This window comes from Podarcis cretensis, assembly GCF_951804945.1.
Source record: "Podarcis cretensis genome assembly, chromosome: 12".
In the NCBI taxonomy this organism is placed as follows: domain Eukaryota; kingdom Metazoa; phylum Chordata; class Lepidosauria; order Squamata; family Lacertidae; genus Podarcis; species Podarcis cretensis.
This window is the reverse complement of record NC_137181.1, coordinates 21,713,984-21,731,995: the sequence shown is the minus strand read 5'-3', so window position 1 is coordinate 21,731,995 and position 18,012 is coordinate 21,713,984. Positions and strand designations below refer to the sequence as shown.

The 18,012-nt window shown below is 43.0% G+C and overlaps 2 protein-coding genes across 11 annotated transcripts in view; one reads left to right on the top strand and one right to left on the bottom strand.

Annotated features, from left to right (window-relative positions):
• The window catches only part of PDSS1 (decaprenyl diphosphate synthase subunit 1), a gene marked incomplete at its 5' end in the record, with an annotated part of 18,766 nt that extends 3,185 nt beyond the window's left edge, over positions 1-15,581 (top strand). The window contains 10 exon segments of the mRNA XM_079948138.1: positions 2,333-2,397; positions 4,918-5,038; positions 5,163-5,293; positions 7,104-7,245; positions 10,392-10,503; positions 10,598-10,707; positions 12,820-12,900; positions 13,497-13,610; positions 14,074-14,154; positions 15,102-15,581. Coding sequence (XP_079804264.1) covers positions 2,333-2,397; positions 4,918-5,038; positions 5,163-5,293; positions 7,104-7,245; positions 10,392-10,503; positions 10,598-10,707; positions 12,820-12,900; positions 13,497-13,610; positions 14,074-14,154; positions 15,102-15,242 — 1,098 coding nt within the window. The 3' untranslated portion in view covers positions 15,243-15,581.
• Positions 15,380-18,012, bottom strand: part of ABI1 (abl interactor 1) — a 97,448-nt gene continuing 94,815 nt past the window's right edge. For all 10 annotated transcript variants that reach the window (XM_079948145.1, XM_079948142.1, XM_079948144.1 and 7 more), the window contains one exon: positions 15,380-18,012. In XM_079948145.1, coding sequence (XP_079804271.1) covers positions 17,837-18,012 — 176 coding nt within the window. In that variant the 3' untranslated portion in view covers positions 15,380-17,836.

The following is an 18,012-nucleotide window of genomic DNA, read 5'->3' as shown; positions in this document are numbered from 1 at the left end:
CTTGCACCACTTTGGCACTTCATTTGCATTCAGTCATAGTTTCCTGTTTGATTCAAACTGATGAACCCTTGTTGAATGTCAGTTATGTTGCTGATGTTATGAATAGGCTTTTAGGCTTTTAGGATTGTGCAGAATGGTTCTAAGTGATTGTTCCCAAGATCTCCAAGCATCTATCTTAAAAGAATATTTGGGGAGCCCATGGTTCTAAAGCAGGTATGGGGAACCTGTGGCCCTCCAGATGTGTTTGGCCTCCAACTATCTTCAGCCCCTAGACAACATGTCAGGAATGATGGGGTTGTAGTCTTCAGTATTTGGAGGCCATGAGGTTCCCAATGCCAGCTGTTAGGGCTGCTTTAAATAATTTTTTTAACTTAACCTTGAGTACACAAGAACATACCTCTACTTAAAAAATAATAATTAACATGAATATCCTGCCTATTCTGCAAAGGCACTTGGCAGCAGCTAGTAACATAAAAGAGCTAAATATAATAATTAAAGGTATAAATCTAAACAAGCCACAAACAGCAAATTAACAAATAATAATACAGAAGAAAAAGCCAGCCCCAATATAGCAGCTCAGAATCCCAAGTGCCTTCTGAAGTGAAGCTGCTTGCTACCAAAGGCTAACAGCAAAGCTGGAAGGATGTTCTAGCCCCTCTGTGTGGAAAAAGGCCTGCTCTAGATCAGGGCGGCCCAACTGTTCATACCAAGTGGGTCCTTTGACACAGAACCTGCATGCTGCCTTGGTAGGGTGGGGAGCGAGGCTGCAGTTTGACACACATCCCCTCTAGCCTTTGCACTGCCTTCCCAAAGCCAGCTAAGCAAGGCACCAGGCTTTGGGAAGCAGTTGTGAGGCTCTGTCAGGGTCCTATAGCCTTCCTACCTGCTTCCCAAAGATGGGAAAGTACTAACTAGGCTTTGGGAAGGTGGAAGAAGGACTCTAGGACCCTATCAGAGCCCTCACACCTCCTCCCCAAAGCCTTGGGCCTCACTTATCTGGCTTCAGGAAGGCAGCATGAGAGCTGGGGTGGGCATCAAATGTTGCTGAGGGCCGCCAAAAAAGGCCGCGAGGGCCACATTGAACCACCCTGCTCTGGATGATCCCATGCACCTCATATGATGAGGGACCCATAGTAGAGTTCTGTGCTGTGGGCCTTTTGTGCTATTGAATACTTGTCTGGAGAAGGCTTGGGCCACCTCAGAGCTTGTGTAACAGCTTTCAGATTAGTCTCATAATAGAAACTACTTTGCATCAGAAAAAAGAGGTGTGGACTTAAACTAGTTTAAGGTACCGTAGTTTAGGGAAGGAATTGCAAAACTTTATGGTTTTGTTTTTATAACACTTTCCTTATAGAAGGAAATGCTGCAAGAATTCATGTGTAATAGAGTTTGATAAGGTTAGTTTGTGTGTGGTTTTCTGTTTTAGGTTTTGAGGTCTCACAGATGTATGGGCAGACAGGCTAGTAACTATTGCTGTCATATTAATGCAGCCTTGGAAACAAGACAACATTATCACTTGCCTTGGTTGCATGTAGGTTGAATTAATGCAACTCACTCTACATGGTGCTAACTTTCAACAATCCTTGCTTCAGAAGCTTCTGTTCACCCAGAATGCAGCTACAAACATGTTGGCGGGTTCTCACCCCCAGGATCACATTGCACCTATCCTGAGACAGTTGCAGTGGTTACCTGCTTGCTTTCAGGCATAATTCAAAGTGTTTGGTCATTATCTTTAAAACCCTAAATGACTTAAGTCCTATATAGATTGGGGATTGTTTCCTCCCATACTGTCCTGGATTCTCCCCAATATTGTCTCAGACTTTAAATGGGCAAGAAGCTCACTGGTGTGGAGCCAGGCACACAATTTTATCTGGTAAAACAAATGATTAGAGGTCTTGGGGCTGCAACAATCTCAATCCTAAGATCAGATCTTTTCTGGGTCTGCAACCACAAGGGTGGAAGCACAGCTAAGTGGGACAAGAGAAAGGACCTTCTCAGTGGTTGCACCCAGACTATAGAACACCTTGCCCTATGAAGTGTGGTTGGCCCCCTCTCACACTCCTCCACCCCTGTAGTTATTGAAAACCATTTTCTTCCAAGAGGCTCTTGCAAGTTAGACAATATTCTTACAATTCTTTTAACTGTTGGCACTGTCTTTTTGCAATCGTTCTGCATTGTTTTAATGAAATTATAATTTAGAATGCTGTAAGATGTCCTAAGTAGTGTAGAAGGCAGAATATAAATGCTCAACTAAAATAAAATAAAAGTTAGGTGAAATATAGTTTGTAAATGTATGCTCACTAAGGTTTCATTTCTTTTTTCCTCTGGACAGAAACCTGATTTTCTTGGGAGAAGTTCGGCTCTATCCATTTTAAAAATTCGTAGTATATTTTGGCGGTAAGTTGAAGACCTTGCCATTGTATTGCACCATATATAGGAGTGGGTTTTAGGTAACCTGGGTGAATATTTTTAGAAGTCCTGCAGTTATGGGTGCTATCATGATCTATATAATGCTGTAAGTTGATACAATATAACCAAAGCAGGTTCAGGGAAGCAATTTATACATTCAATAAACTAACTGGTATGGGATCAAGCTATTTCTCTCTTCCCCTTTGTTTTATACGACATAAGTGTTCATCTTCTGTTTCATAACACTGATTTGATTTCGAGTTCCTCCTTGCCTATTGTATCGTCTTTGGGCTGGATAGCTACCATATTTGGAGCATATCCTATTAAAAGGTCCTCCTGCACAAGCCTGCTAGGACAGCAACCCGCCTTGCCTTTGAACATGTAAAAGCTTCACCAAGCGACTGTACTCCTGTTTTTAAGTGGAAGCTGAAGAACCAGTGGCAAGGTATAGTAAATAAGTGCAGTAGGAATGTCAGGCCAATAACATGCTCCTTAAGTTGAAACAATACTTAGATTGAGGTAAAATGTGTCACTTAATGTCAGGGAACTGCCATCGGAGCCAGAGGCGGAAGGAAGGCTCCAGAGCGATGCCGGAGAGGGTCCCAGCAGGGAGAGAGGCAGCCCATCTGCTGGGGAAGGAAATCAGCGTAACACCAGGGGCGAAGGGGGGCAGATGGGGGAATCGGAGAGAAGGCTCCAGGACTCTTCACCGGAGACCAGTGGGGAGAGCACGGGTACTCCGCTGCCCACACCCTCCCTGCGCAGAAGACTTCCGCGCAGGGAGAGTAGGAGGAGACTTGGCGTCAAAGAACTTCTTTGCTGGAAGAAGTTTAAGAAACGGCCTCTGACGGATTCTGCCAGCGACTGAGACAGCCACGAGTGCAAGGCTGTCCAGAGAGAAAGGGTTCAACCAGGCAACCTAGCCAGGAGTGGCGGCAACTTACGCACGAGCAACCCCCTTAGAACCATTACACTTAAGAATCAAGAGAAGGAAGTTTCCCTGGCTCAGCTACCGATTGGTAGTGATTCTTAGCCCAGTGTTACATATTGAAGGGAAGGCCCCCATCAAGTGCACCACTTGCAGTATTCACCTCATTCTGAAACACATCTTGCCGAAGAGTCCACATTTCTTAAGTGCACAGCAAGTCTTTCTGCATACCTAGTTGCGTGTTCCAAACATGGCTTCACTTCTGAGTGACAGAGTACAAGCTGTATCCATGTTCCTGAGATTTATTGCCCAGCTGTCCTCTTCCGAATACCGTTTGAGTTATTGGGAACAAGCTGCTGCAAGAATTCTCCTACATTTGCCACAAGATTAGTGTGGGTACAATATGGGTCCACTGCTCCTGTACTATAAGCTTAAATAGGCTTGCTTGCATGCACAAGTTCCACATAAACAAAATGAACTAGAGTGGTACCAGAGACTCAATTACATATTGAGTGCCTTGATTGCAGCAAATATTCATTAGTCTATAATTACCATTTATGGCGTAGGGCAAGACAATCAATCCATATCTTTTGACCACCAAACTAGATGTTTGGAAACTGACTGCTTTTAATGAAAGGGCTGGTGCTGTGCTATTTTTATTGTAATTATTTATGTGTACACACCAAAAAAGAAAAAAAAAACCTATCATGCCATAGCTGTAGCACATAGTGCAGATGAAATCTTAAATGAGACTTCTGTTTTGTCCTGCCCCACCTTTGCTGCAAAGCTCAAATTTTTACTCTTTGAAAGCCTATTGATAGCATTTTACAGGTTACAGCTATCTAAAGGAGCTTGTAGAAATGTTCTGAAAGTAAGAAAAAATATTTCAGCCAAAACCTCAGTTTGTTAAACTACAATCTGCCCTCAACAAATTTATCTTACGCTCTCTCCTCACCAGCAGCCAATTAGTGGATTATCTCCCACCCCCCCACCCCTTTTAAAACACTATTTTCTTTCCTGCCCTCTCCTATATCCACATTACAGCGTTTGTCTACTCAGAAGTGAAACCCATTAAGTTCAGTGGCTAATTTGAGTACCATCTAAGGAGAGGAGTGATGGGGTAATGTAACAGAGTGATGTTGAGGTAGCAGGTGCAGGGATAAAAGTTTAAGAAAGGAAAGGTTTAAAAAACCACTGTGAAATTTGGGTGGGACTCTGTTATGGATGAGAGCAGGCACAGAACTCGGGGACAATTTCCCTTGAAGCTGCCCAGTAGGAATGGACATAGAGACATGAACACCAGTACAAGGTGCTGCAAAGGCTTTTGGGATATAGGGTGGCAAGTACAAAGTAGGTGAGAAGTGGGCGGAGGGGGGGAGAGAAAGACACCAAACTTTTAGAAAACAAATCATCTGGGGCAACTTGTGATTTTAAGCATGGTTTGTTTAATAAACTATGCTTTAGCTTTGGCTTAGCATGACATGCAAATCAGGCCAGTATTTTGTATGCTCTGTAAAATGAAACACAAATCCAACCTGTATTTTACCTCTCTAAATTCTTTCAAATAATACTATCCCCAGGTTTCACCACACAACGCTGCGATTGTACAGCTGTGGTACAGCGGTTAGTGATGAAAAATATAAGGATCCTTTTAAACTGGGAAGCAAAGACTTGAATAATCTCTATGAAGATATTAAAAAGGTAAGGGCTCTTTGGTGTCTGGTGTGAAGGGCTGTAATCTCTCTTCCAAAGAGGCATAACATTGCATCAACCTATTTCCAGACTTACTGCTCAGCTTTAAAACTGCATTTTTGTTTGTTTACAGGAATTATGGGTATCTACTACAGAACTGAAGGAAATGTGTGAATATTACTTTGATGGCAAAGGGAAGGCTTTTCGACCAATGATTGTGGTGCTAATGGCTAGAGCGTGCAATTTTCATCATAATAACTCCGGGTAAATACCTAACCTTTATTTTTAAAGTTCTTACAATTTCAAATCCAGTTTCCTTGGCTCAAAAAAAAAAGTCACTCCCTAGCAATAACAGCAGGAGTTAAGCAGCATGTTTGCAACTGCACAATTTATGCATTTTTCAATATCTTTCCCAAACTGTACACAGCATTTTACAGTGGTATTGCTCGGAGTGGACCTACTGTAAGTAATAGACCCAACTTAGGCGCTGTGGTCTAAACCACAGAGCCTAGGGCTTACTGATCGGAAGGTCGGCAGTTCAAATCCCCGCGACGGGGTGAGCTCCCATTGATCGGTCCCAGCTCCTGCCAACCTAGCAGTTTAAAAGCACATTAAGTGCAAGTAGATAAATAGGTACCGCTCCAGCAGGAAGGTAAATGGCGTTTCTGTGCTCTGCTCTTGGTTCGCCAGAAGCAGCTTAGTCATGCTAGCCACATGACCCAGAAAAACTGTCTGCGGAAAAAAGTCGGCTCCCTCGGCCCACAGAGTGAGATGAGCGCACAACCCCAGAGTCGTCCGCGACTGGACCTAACAGCCATGGGTCCCTTTACCTTTAATCATGTTCATTAGTTTCAATGGGTCCTCTCTGAATAAAACTTAGCCCTTACAGTGCTGTCCTAACCATGTCTACTTGGGAGTAAGTCCTGTAGAATTCAGCAGGGCTTACTCCCAGGTAAGTGGGGTAAGGATCACAGCCACAGGCTGACTTGATGCCCACTTTATAGCTTTTGGCTATAGAAAGGTTTTTTGGGTTTTTTTGCGTGGGTTTCAGTAGGACAAGTTAATATCTTGTCCCCTTAGTGCTGCTGTTGGTGCTCTGGGAAATTCACTGGCCAAGTGTTTTAAATTTCACTGACAAAATGTTCGAAGTGGGTCTTTCGATAATCTAGCACTGGGTTCTGTTTCTGTGATGGTCAGCTGGATTCTGCAAGGAAACGTTTAGCAGAGGTTGGTGGAGATAGCTGTCTCTTCGCTCCTGTCACCTGGAGGCATATTGCCATGGAACATGAGAGCTCCATTTTTTGCTTCCACCGCTAATATTCAACAATATAGTCTGTCTCAGTCTTCCCCAGCCTGGTGCTCTCCAAAGTTTCGGTTTGCAACTCCCATCAGCCCCTGCCCAAATGGCCATGGTAGCTGGGGCTAATGGAAGTGGTCATAAAAAATATCTGGAGGGCACCAGGTTGAGGAAAGCTGGTATATATAATCCCTTTTAAAAGCTAGTTTAGTTGCCAGCCCAACCGTCTGTAAAAAACTGATTTCCTGTGTTTTATGAATAAATAATTTCAAGTTTGCTTCCTTAGCTAACCAAGTTATTACGTTCCATATAAGAGGGAATAATTTCTCTTGCGTTGTTCCTGCACCGCTGTGTATTTCTGAAATTTTTTATTAAATTTATTACCCAGGTGTCCTTCTATAGGGAAGGAATGCTCTCCTGGGCCACCCCCCAAAAAAGAATTCTTAGGGCAGGGGCCCCTCTGCTGATCTTAACACCCAAGACAGTCTGTAAGGAAGGTGGTCTGATGATGATGATGATGGTGATGATGATGATGATCGTAATAACTTCTGACTTCCCCATACCTGCTCATTAAAACCAACTGCCTGGTGCCGCTGGAGAAGAATTGGATTAAGTTTGGATGAGGAAGTGAACTACAGAGACACTGGATTCCAAACTATTTGTCACAAATGCAGAACAAGTCATTGCTATCCAAAACTGCATTTTCCTGAGCTGGTGAACGTGTCCTAGCGTGCTTGGTTTGCTCAGCTTCCAATGTTTCTTTCACTCCGATTTTAGGGAAGTACAGGCAAGCCAGCGTTCTATAGCAGTAATTACAGAAATGATCCATACAGCTACTCTCCTTCACGATGATGTTATTGATGATGCAAATTCACGGAGAGGAAAACAAACAGTCAATCACATTTGGGGGGAAAGGAAGGTGAGTGTGTTTGTAGCGATGCAGTGATTTATTTATTTTTTGTATTTGGATGGATGTTTACATGGGAAGTTGTAGGGAAAGTATACAGGCTATAAGGATGACTAAAGCAAACGAGGCAGGTTTTATCTATTGCTTTTAAGATTAAATATTTACGGGTGTTTTTTATTTGCAACAGTTTATGTTAATTGCTTGCATGCTTTTGAATTGCACAGAACACTTGGCATGCAAAATTAAATACGTTTGTTCTGCATACGGCATAGTCTAGCCAAAGTTGAGCACTTCCTGAAATGAAGTGGCAAAAGTGTTCCTTGCACCTGCCTGCCTCCTAATTTGCCATATAAAGCTGATCATATAAAAGGTCACATTCAGAGCTTTTAACTTTCCACACAGTTAAGCACTTTAAACTCTCATTCATTCCAATAGGAGATATTTAAACACATGCCTCTCACTATCCCATTGAGATCAAAATGCTTAACTTTTACTGGGTAGAGACCAAGCAATAATGTGGATATGATCATTCTCTGGGACAAACACAGCAGTAGTTCTAACCAAGCTTAAATATTTTGCAGCATAGTTTGAGATATTCTCCCAGGACCTTTTGACATTTAGTTGGGGGTGTGTGTAAGAGGTGCCCCATCATACTTTCCTGAAAATGGAATCTTTGAATTAGTCTCGAGAAGCAGGTTTAGCAGAAGGCTGGAAAAACAGGAAATTATCTGAAGAGAAGCTGATAAAATAACCCGTCTGGGCAAATACCTTGAATTCTTGGAGTATTGCTTCCCCTTTCCTTATCTTGTGGGTGGAGTGATGAGGAAAAAAACCAATTTATCCAGGGGTTGCCAACACAGTGCCCTCCAGATGTTGTTGGACTGCAACTCCCAGTGGCCAGAAAATATGGCCAGTGATCAAGGGTGATGGAAACTGTGGTCCACCAACATCTGGAGGGCACCACATTGACCATGCCCAATCCAGCACCTTCTTCTGCAGAATGTCCTTCCCACCCTTTGTCTTTTGGCCCCAGTTTGTTACAGCCTTGCTGCCCACTCACCTCTTCCACTTTCCTTGAATTCTTGAAACACGTGAGCTAGAATTATGGGTGGGAATTGCAGTAGTAGTGGGGAGATGAGACAAGATAACAAAGCAGGAAGGGCAGTTCAGATATGTATGTGTCAGCTGGGGCAGAGTTTAGGTTAATAAAAGGGGTTCTTGCTGTGTTTGTGTCACAATCTTCCCTGATATCCAGCGGGAAAGAAAGGAGCACACCTGCCGGTTCCAATTTAATCTAATCCAGCAATGGTGCTTCATGTGCGTAACTGACACCGATGCTCTTTCAGGCCCCATTGACTTGGTAGGCACACCTGTTGATCTGGCTGGGCTGGGCCTCCTCATCTGCATGCAACTCACAGCTGGTTTGGAGGCATGAGAATGACACGGACTTAGCCCTGTCCTTCAACTTTTGTAGGCGAAAGCAGCCGTGGAAAATTATCTTGGTCTGAACAATTAAAAGCTGTACTTGGCATTTCAAGTAATAAATATGATGGCTGAAAGTTATTGTTCGTGGCAGCCTTGAAATTATTTAGCTGTTGGGGGTATTTTATTGTTTCTTTTTGATTGAATGCTTGTATTGGGTTTTTTTGTCTGCTGCTCTGGGCTCCTTTGGAGAAAGGGCAGGATGGCTTTTCAAATAAATAATAAAATCATCATATGTAGCAGCTGAGCTGACCTCTCTTTACACTGCTAGCGAGCATAATAGCAGACTCCTGACTTGGAGGTTCTATTCTGTCCCTTGAGCAGCCATTGTGGTGTGAAGTGCCTTCTCCCATCTTGAGCTGGTGGCCCAGCTATACCCATATCTGGACAGGAATAGCTTGGCTCCAGTGACCTATACTGTGGTAATCTCTAGGTTAATTACCGCAATTCACTGGGTTGCCCTGGAAGGCTGTTTGGAAACCGCAGTAGGTGCAGAGGGTAGTCGCCAGGCTGCTGATGAGGTGGACCATATCACACCAGTATTGGCACAACTGCAGCTGCTGCTTACACCTTTTTGGACCCAATTCAAAGTGCTAGTTTTAAGCTGTGAAGCAGCAGTGGGGCACCTCTGGCCCGCTGGCCAATCTTGGCACATCAGGCTTCCCCCCAGGCTTCTTTAGCCTGCCAGACTGTTAGGGGGACGGCACCCCATCTTATTAGGACAGACAAGGGCAGGGTTTAAAAGGAACTCTCAGAAGCTTCAAGTAGGCTCCTGGTTGTTCCTCTGCTGATGGGTGGCAAGAGTCTGTCGAAACCACTTCCTTTGCCTAGCAATGCTCTTTGAACTTTTGAAATTGGAAGTTGAAAACGCAGTGTGCAGCAGCCTCCAAGGAACTCGGTTTCACTGTGTGTGTGTGCCTGTCCTGTCCTGGGAACAGGCATGGGCAGCCAAAAAAAGCATCCCTTTGGGAAGCAGCAACCTTTTAAAAGGATCAGCTATGCAGGGCATTCCCTGCGAGTAGCCAGTCCTTCCAGAAGGCAGGTTTTTTTCTCTGTCCTCCTGATCACCTGGGGAAAAATAGCTGCCTTTTCAAAGGATTGTCAAGAAAGTTCCCCTCCCCGCACCCGCTCCCATTTGAGCTTCCAGAGGATCAAACAGGAGTGCAGTCTGAAAGCCCTTTCCAATAGCAAAAGTCTTTCAAACAGCACTGAAGGTCCCAACAACTGGGACTTCAAAGCACATCACTTGCCATCGTAGTGATTGACAGGGGCAGCCCTGCCAGAGATAACAATCTGGCCCACTACCCAGAAAAGGTACCCCTCAAGAATATAGCTGGATATTACAAGAGTTGTCTAGTGCCAAGAGAGGCTCAGAGGCGCAGCAACATGGAGAGGCTTTTCAGTGGTGGCCCCCACACCTGTGAAATGTTCTCGCTATTGAGGCCTGCTTGGCACTGACACCGACATCTTTTTGGTGCCAGGGTAAGACTTCACTCTCCTTCAGGTATCTGTAAAGGGAATACCTTTGAATAAACCTGGAGAAAAAAATAAATCACACAAAAATGACTGTAAATTGAAAACGCCTCTCCCCCCATCCCCCGCTGCATTAAAGAGAAAACAGTTTCAGTATTGTATGTATGCTGCTTCTCTCTTAAAAGCAAATTCTTCCTTTCCAGGCAGTCCTAGCTGGGGATTTCATCCTTTCTGCAGCCTCTGTAGCATTAGCACGCATTGGAAGCGCAACCATTGTTTCTGTGATAACATGTGTGATTGAGGATCTGGTGCATGGTAAGGCATTTTCACAAAATCTCTAGAAGCAACTGAGACATTTTTGTCTAGGCAGCAGTTGAATGGCAATGTTGGGCTCTTCATCCTTTCTTAGGCGAATTTCTTCAGATGGGTTCCAAAGAAAACGAAAACGAGAGATTTGCTCACTACCTCGAAAAGACCTTTAAGAAGACTGCAAGTCTTATAGCAAACAGCTGTAAAGCAGTATGTACGTTCCGTCTTTCTTGTTGTTCATATACCATGATGCATCAGTGGGAAACTTGGGGGGGGGGGGGAGTTGCAGCCTTTTCACAGCTTTCTCTTACTAACTCTTCAGGCTTAAGGGGCCCAAAGTCCTGGAAGCCTCTCCGGTGTGTCTCATGCTGAAAGGAGTGAAGCACATCAGTAACTTGGCACTCTTTGCTTATCTCAGTCTCACAATGTTAGGAAATGAGTCAAAGGAGGATATTAAAAAAAACGATGTCTTGATGGCTAGTGCCATTGGTCATTGTTGGCTGCTGTACTTTGCCATTCCTTGTTGTAATGTCATCTTTCTTTCTTTTTATGCATCTATTTTGGAAGACTTCCTAACTTAAAAATGAGTAGACATGAGTCCTGTTGAATTCAGTGGGGCTTATTCCCAAGTGGGTGGAGTTAGGACTGCAGCCTAAAACGTCCAAATAATATATTGCCAAAACTTCAGTGGTTATAAAGCTGCATTTTTAATCCTGGTTTGGCTCTTCCTTTGTCACAATGGCTGATTTCCATATTGCTTTCAGATACTCACTTGTGTTGTTGCTTAAATTGTACTAGAGACACTTGAGCTAGGATGCAGAGTTCCCTAGTATTGTTCGTTCTTATTGCTATTAGCAGACCTCTAGTGTTGTTTAGGGACGCAGGTGGCGCTGTGGGTTAAAGCCTCAGCGCCTAGGACTTGCCGATCGAAAGGTCGGCGGTTCGAATCCCTGCGGCGGGGTGCGCTCCCGCTGCTCGGTCCCAGCGCCTGCCAACCTAGCAGTTCGAAAGCACCTCCGGGTGCAAGTAGATAAATAGTGACCGCTTACCAGCGGGAAGGTAAACGGCGTTTCCGTGTGCGGCTCTGGCTCGCCAGAGCAGCGATGTCACGCTGGCCACGTGACCCGGAAGTGTCTCCGGACAGCGCTGGCCCCTGGCCTCTTAAGTGAGATGGGTGCACAACCCCAGAGTCTGTCAAGACTGGCCCGTACGGGCAGGGGTACCTTTACCTTTTAGTGTTGTTTAAGTGTATAGAGTGATGCACAATGGAACAACAATTCCTGACTTCACCTATATGCATTGATGAGGTCTGTACATAAAGGAGTCACTAACCATGATAGTGATAATGAGTGGTGGATAGTTCATTGAAAACATCAGCTCTTGTCCAGCAGCTGTGAAAAAGGTCACGTATTGGGAACTATTAAGAAAGGGATTGATTGAAAATGATGCTGTGAGTTGTCACAGTGTCCCTATACTCTGTCCCCATCACAAGAGCTGCAGTTCCCAATGATGTAATAGTGAAACCTTGTTCCCTGGTTTCTTTGGGGGAAGCCATGACGGTCCAAAGTGGTCCAATATTGCTTTAAATGTATTGTCTAGTTCTATGTCCTAGATGTGTTAATTAATGCAACTGTTTGCATTGGGGGTGGGGTTTAACATGATGTACCTGTCTTCTGAATATGTTGCTTCCCAAGGGACATCAGACATGATCACTATAGCATCTCTCCCCCCCCCCCGTCACACACACACACACACACACACACACACACACACGTGTGAAGACCAGCTTGTAGCAACTTCAGTGCAGAAAATGGCTGCCTCAGGCAGACTTCGCATGAAACAATCACCTATTTGACTGTCGTGTCCACTTTTTACATTGTGTTTTGTGAATTTAACTCTGCCCTTTTTGTGGAGAAGAAATTGCTCTCGAGTTTCTGGCAATTGCTGGGACCAGAGTTGCCTCAAATGACATGGCTGCCATTGCATTAGTAATTGGCAAACAATCAGTTTGCAGCCCATCATTCTGTATCTCGGAGACTCCAAGCCCCGTGCATGCAATGAAGTTTGGCCATGATGAATATTTGATATATCCAATCTAAATTCAGATATATATATATATATTTAATGCTGTAGTTCAGATGGGTCTTGTGTTCTTTTAAATAGGTCTAGTTTGTACGTGCCTGGGTGTATAAACAGGGACTGGGGGTGGTCAACAGTGCAGCTAACGAAGCCTGTCTTCTCTCTTCAGTTGTTTACTATTAATGTGCTGCATATACAAACAGTGGATACTAATGACAGAATTATTTTGTGTTTCCCTTTCAGGTTTCCATTCTAGGCTGCCCTGATCCAGAGGTGCATGAGATTGCATACCAATATGGAAGAAACCTCGGGATAGCATTTCAGGTAGTATATAGCAGGCACGTCCAACTCCCAAGAGACTGCGATCTACTCCCAGTATAAAAATTCTGGAAGTGATCTACCCATGGGGGGGGGGGAGGAGCCAAAGTGGTTGAGCTTTTTTAGGGAGGGGGAAAGCTTAGCTTTATTGGGGGGTGGGGACATATCACTCACCTAGAACGACGATGCAGCGGTGAAGACTACTTTCATTTTCTAACTAGTCAGCTAAATACCAATTTCAAACAACAGAAGAAAAGAGTAATGGCAGTGGGGAGGGGGAGGGACTTCCACTCCATTGCTTATCGCTGCTGCAGATCAGTAGGGATCCCGTGATCAAACAAGATCATCTGGAGATCGGCCGGTTGACCAGTTTGACATCTCTGGCATATAGGGATACTAAGGCTAAGAAAGTAGCTTGTGGACTTGCGAGACAACAAATGACAGTGGCCAGTGCCATAAAGCAGTAAGATCAGCAAGCTTAGACTGTCCCCTGTTCAGCAGGCAGAAAATAATTGAAAGCTGGACACAACTATTATAATTGTTATGAGCTTAATTCTAAGATCCTTGTTAACTGGTCTCAACCTGTGTCTGTTTGTTTGCAGTTGATAGATGACGTGCTGGATTTTACATCCTGTTCTGATCAGCTGGGAAAGCCAACGTCAGCAGACCTTAAGCTTGGTATAGCCACTGGTCCTGTCTTATTTGCTTGTCAGCAGGTAGGATTAATAAATATACTGTCTTCACCCCAAGTTAAACTTGTACTGCTGGCTACTTGAGAGACATCTACAGTGGTACCTCTGGTTACAGACGCTTCAGATTACAGACTCCGCTAACCCAGAAATAGTACCCCAGGTTAAGAACTTTACTTCAGGATGAGAACAGAAATCGTGTGGCGATGGCGCAGCAGCAGGCCCCATTAGCTAAAGTGGTACCTCAGGTTAAGAATGGACCTCCAGAATGAATTAAGTTCTTAACCCAAGGTACCACTGTATATTGAAATTTAAGGACGAGTAGGGGTGGAAGCGCTTCATGTTACCTTGTTCAAGCTGTATGCCTGCCTTTTCATAAAAATGCCTGTGAGATGTTTATAGGTGAGAAAAGATAATAGGTAGTTCGTCTCTCCTATTGGTTTCTAAGCTCTTGCATTTTGGGGGAAGTTAATGTTTTTCTCCTTCTCAGTTTCCAGAAATTAATGCCATGATAATGAGGCGATTCAGTTTGCCAGGAGACATTGAACGTGCCCGGGAGTATGTATTACAGGTAAGACAAGACCAGACTAAAATAAATACCAGCTCATACATGTATCTAATGCTGCTAGACAATAATGTTCAGTACAATAGATTTAGTTAATAGGAATTCATCTGGAATTCAGTTTTATGGTACTTTTTGAAGCCCTGATGTAGGATTCTAGCCTTTACTCTTAACACTTCATTTTACAAAGCAAATTTATATTGGGTATCACCTATCAATGGTATGTGTGGTTTTCTCCAACAACTGAAACATGAACTTCAGAAGTTTTAGTAAGCCCTGTGTTTTAACATTTGTTGTAAGCTATCTTGAGCAGGGTGTAAATATTTCAATAAGGTGACTGTTTGCAAGAACAAATTTTCACCATTAACCTCCCATGGAGAACAGGACCTGTTCACTCAAGTCTGAACGCTTAATGCAGAAAATGTGAGCATGATACGTTCTGTCCAGTAAGCATTGGTCTAAATTAGATTTTGTGCTTCTCCTTTCCGGTGCATTGAGCTCTGTTGTAATCTAGATGTATTTACTTGAAGCTTTAAGTACAGATAACCCCTTGGAGGAGTGTAGAGGTAGTCGAGCACATTCAGACAGCGTATTTGCTTGTCCCTCAGCTTTTAAACTGCTTGGAGCATAGAAAAGCTGCCTTATGGCAAATCTGACCATTGGTCCATCTAACTTAACATTGTCTACACTGGCAGTGGCTCTCCAGGCTTGCTGGCAGCAGGTTTATCCCAGTTGGTTCTGGAGATGCAAAAGGTCCCAGATTCAATCCCTAGCATCAAACCTACAGAGCCCTTGAGCTCTCCAGAATGGTGGTTTTGGACAGTTCTAAAAAGACCGTTGCTAAAATTTATGTTCTAGAATCAGTTTCAAAATCTGACAGAAAAAAGGGAGCAAGAAAGATCCCATGGCCTCCTAACTTCTCTACTTAAAAGTCTTTGGGTGTTTTTCTTTTTTAGAGTCATGGCGTGCAGCAAACAACCTACCTCGCCCAGCGCTACTGCCATAAAGCAATGACAGAGATCAGCAAGCTCAGACCATCCCCTGAAAGAGATGCCCTCATTCAACTAGCAGAAATAGTCATCGCCCGAGACAAATGACACAGCTGCCAGAATGAGTTGCAATGAAGGAGATATTTACCAGACTGTGCCTAAATTTACATGGTGAAACATCTTGGCTTGCTTCCAGTGCAGTTACCAAAATTTAAGTTATCCTCACTGAAATAAATATAACTAGGTTTATGAAGTAAAAATGTTTTATTGAAGGAAGCCATACAAAAATGATGAAACAAGATCAGTCTGTTAAACTGGTAGCAATGCCTTGTGCCTGTATTTTTAATGGGTGGGGGGTTCCTGTTTTTGTCATGGGCACTGTTTACATCGTTCAATATTGACACCCAAGGCCACAATGAATAAATACAATCAATGTGTTGAAAATCACTTTTGCAAACGCCTTGGTGTGTGCTGGGAGTATAAGAAAGATACCTTAAGAATGATCTAATTCCCCATTAGTTTCAGAGTACCAAGAATATTAAAGGAGTATGGTTTATTATAAAAAGACTGCACATATTTTTTTGTAAATAAACAGGTTATATACAATTTTAAGATGTTCCAATTTATAAAGGGAATACAGATAGGTTTTACGGATTGCTAACTGATCTCAGAAATAACAGATTAACAATTAGGAAAAGGCAAGAAAGCATTTAATATAGTTAGGTTTGTTTAAGGTAAGGCGGCAAGGGATGCTTCAGTATTTAATGCCACACTAGAAAACAACTGTAACCACTCGAACAGCCAGTACACCTGCTCTTTCATCATTTAATTTTAATACCCATTAAGACAGTTCAGTCCAAATAAATCTTTACTACATACAGTAAAAAAAAAATCCCTTACTAAATCATAATCTGCCTTAGATTATCTAAGTAATACAAGTTTTGTACAAAGAGACCAAAAAAAGTCACCTGACGTTGTGCTCAAAATGGAGGTGTCAAAGTGCATGTGTTGCTTTCTTAGAAGAGCAAAGTAGGCTGTGACTGCTCATGTCCTTCCCTACGTGAGCGGATATGATTAGCTCCTTTCAGTAGGACACCTGGACCAGCATCATCTCTCCTGTAGTATCTGCCTCCACCTGGGCTCACATGCTGCTTGTATTTTGTGGATGGCTGTGGCAGCAACCGTCTTTAAATACAGTGATGTGGACAAGTCAGTAGCAAATCCCTTCAGTGCTACAACGTCATCTTAGCAGGACATGCAACCTTCTACGTTTTAAGTGAGGTGGCCGATAGGACAGTGACTTGTGACAAGTTTCCTCACAACTCTGCATGTTGTGGAATGTGTTAAGAACAAAACTTGGTAGCCTCATAACCAGGGCCAAGTGGCTTCATTTAATAACCACAGTCACCCAAGCTGGTAAAGGCAATCACCCCTAAGGAAGCTCCACTGCCAGAGTAAAAGACTACTGGGTGGAGGGAAGAATGCATTGTTGATTCCTGGTGTTGCAGCTGTAGTGCCAAAGATGCAATTAGATGGCATGACGTTGCCCATCTAGTGCTAAATCAGCACAATCAGACTGGACAGCTCTGGTCATATGTGGATAGCTGGGAATAGGCACAGATTTCTGTTGTGTGTCAGTCCCCAGCTAAGTCTAGCATCCAAGAACTATCGGAAGAGATGTTAATGCAATTTCCCAGGCCCAGGACTCCTTTACTCTGCAAACTCACCTATAAGCCTTTTAGCACTGTGATCCTCTGTTTAAAAGAGTAACAAGAGACATTAGTTGCAAGTGTCTAGCAGTTATCACTCACTGTCGCAATGAATGAAGCCAAATAGTTTTGTGTAATTTTATGCATCATGAGCTTGCAGAAACTTGGTTTCCTATCTTGGAGGATGTTAAGTTTTGCACTTGCATCAAAATTGTCCCTGCTTATAAGGGACGGGGGGATTTTTGCCAAGTCAATGTTTTAGTATTGCTTTGCAAGGCAAGCCAACAAATTAATGGACAAGACCTTTGGTTCACTTATGTATTTATGAATGGAAAAATTCAATGCAAATTTACTCATAAAAAACTCAGGTACAAATTACACATACATCATAAGACCACCCATCTTTGATTCATATGGACACCTTAGAGACTCAAATGGACTAGGTTTTGTGAAAGAGTACTCCAGGCAAAAGATTACAACAAATTGGAAGCATCTTGGATTTTTTGGAGAGAAAAAAGTATAATTCAATACATAAGTTTGTATGCATGCTTTTAAACAAATACTATAGTTTGAGGATGAGCAAGAGTCTAAACAAAGGTAAATGACCAGCACTATCAGACTTTTCAATCAGATTTAATGTTAATCTAACATAGTTGTTAGTTTACCATGCTGCACTGAAAAAAGAAAATAATGGCACAATTTGAATGATGAGTCATTAAATATTATATACCCTACTTCCCCAGAATATTTAGGCTGGTCATAAAAATCAACAATGCATAAGTAAATAAGCATAATCAGTAATAAACAGTTGCTCGTTTTACAAACTCTGCAGAGACAAATGCTTACAGATGAACATTCAATCATACCATTTAAACAGTATGGCCTGAAAAGATGGGCACATTTTAAAGAGCATTAAGACAATTGTTAACCTTTTAGTTACCCTTTGTAAATAATTATGGCATGATTGAATAAGACCTGACCTGAAGAGAGAACTTAATCCGCATAGTGCATGATTGACTCAACATAGTTTCCAGGAAACAGGCCAGTCACTCTGTTGCAAACTCCTTCATACCAGCCGTCATCATTCTTCTTTATAACATAAATGATTGCACCCTCCATGAATGACAGCTCATCATCCTTGTCCTTTGTGTAGTCATATATGGCAACAA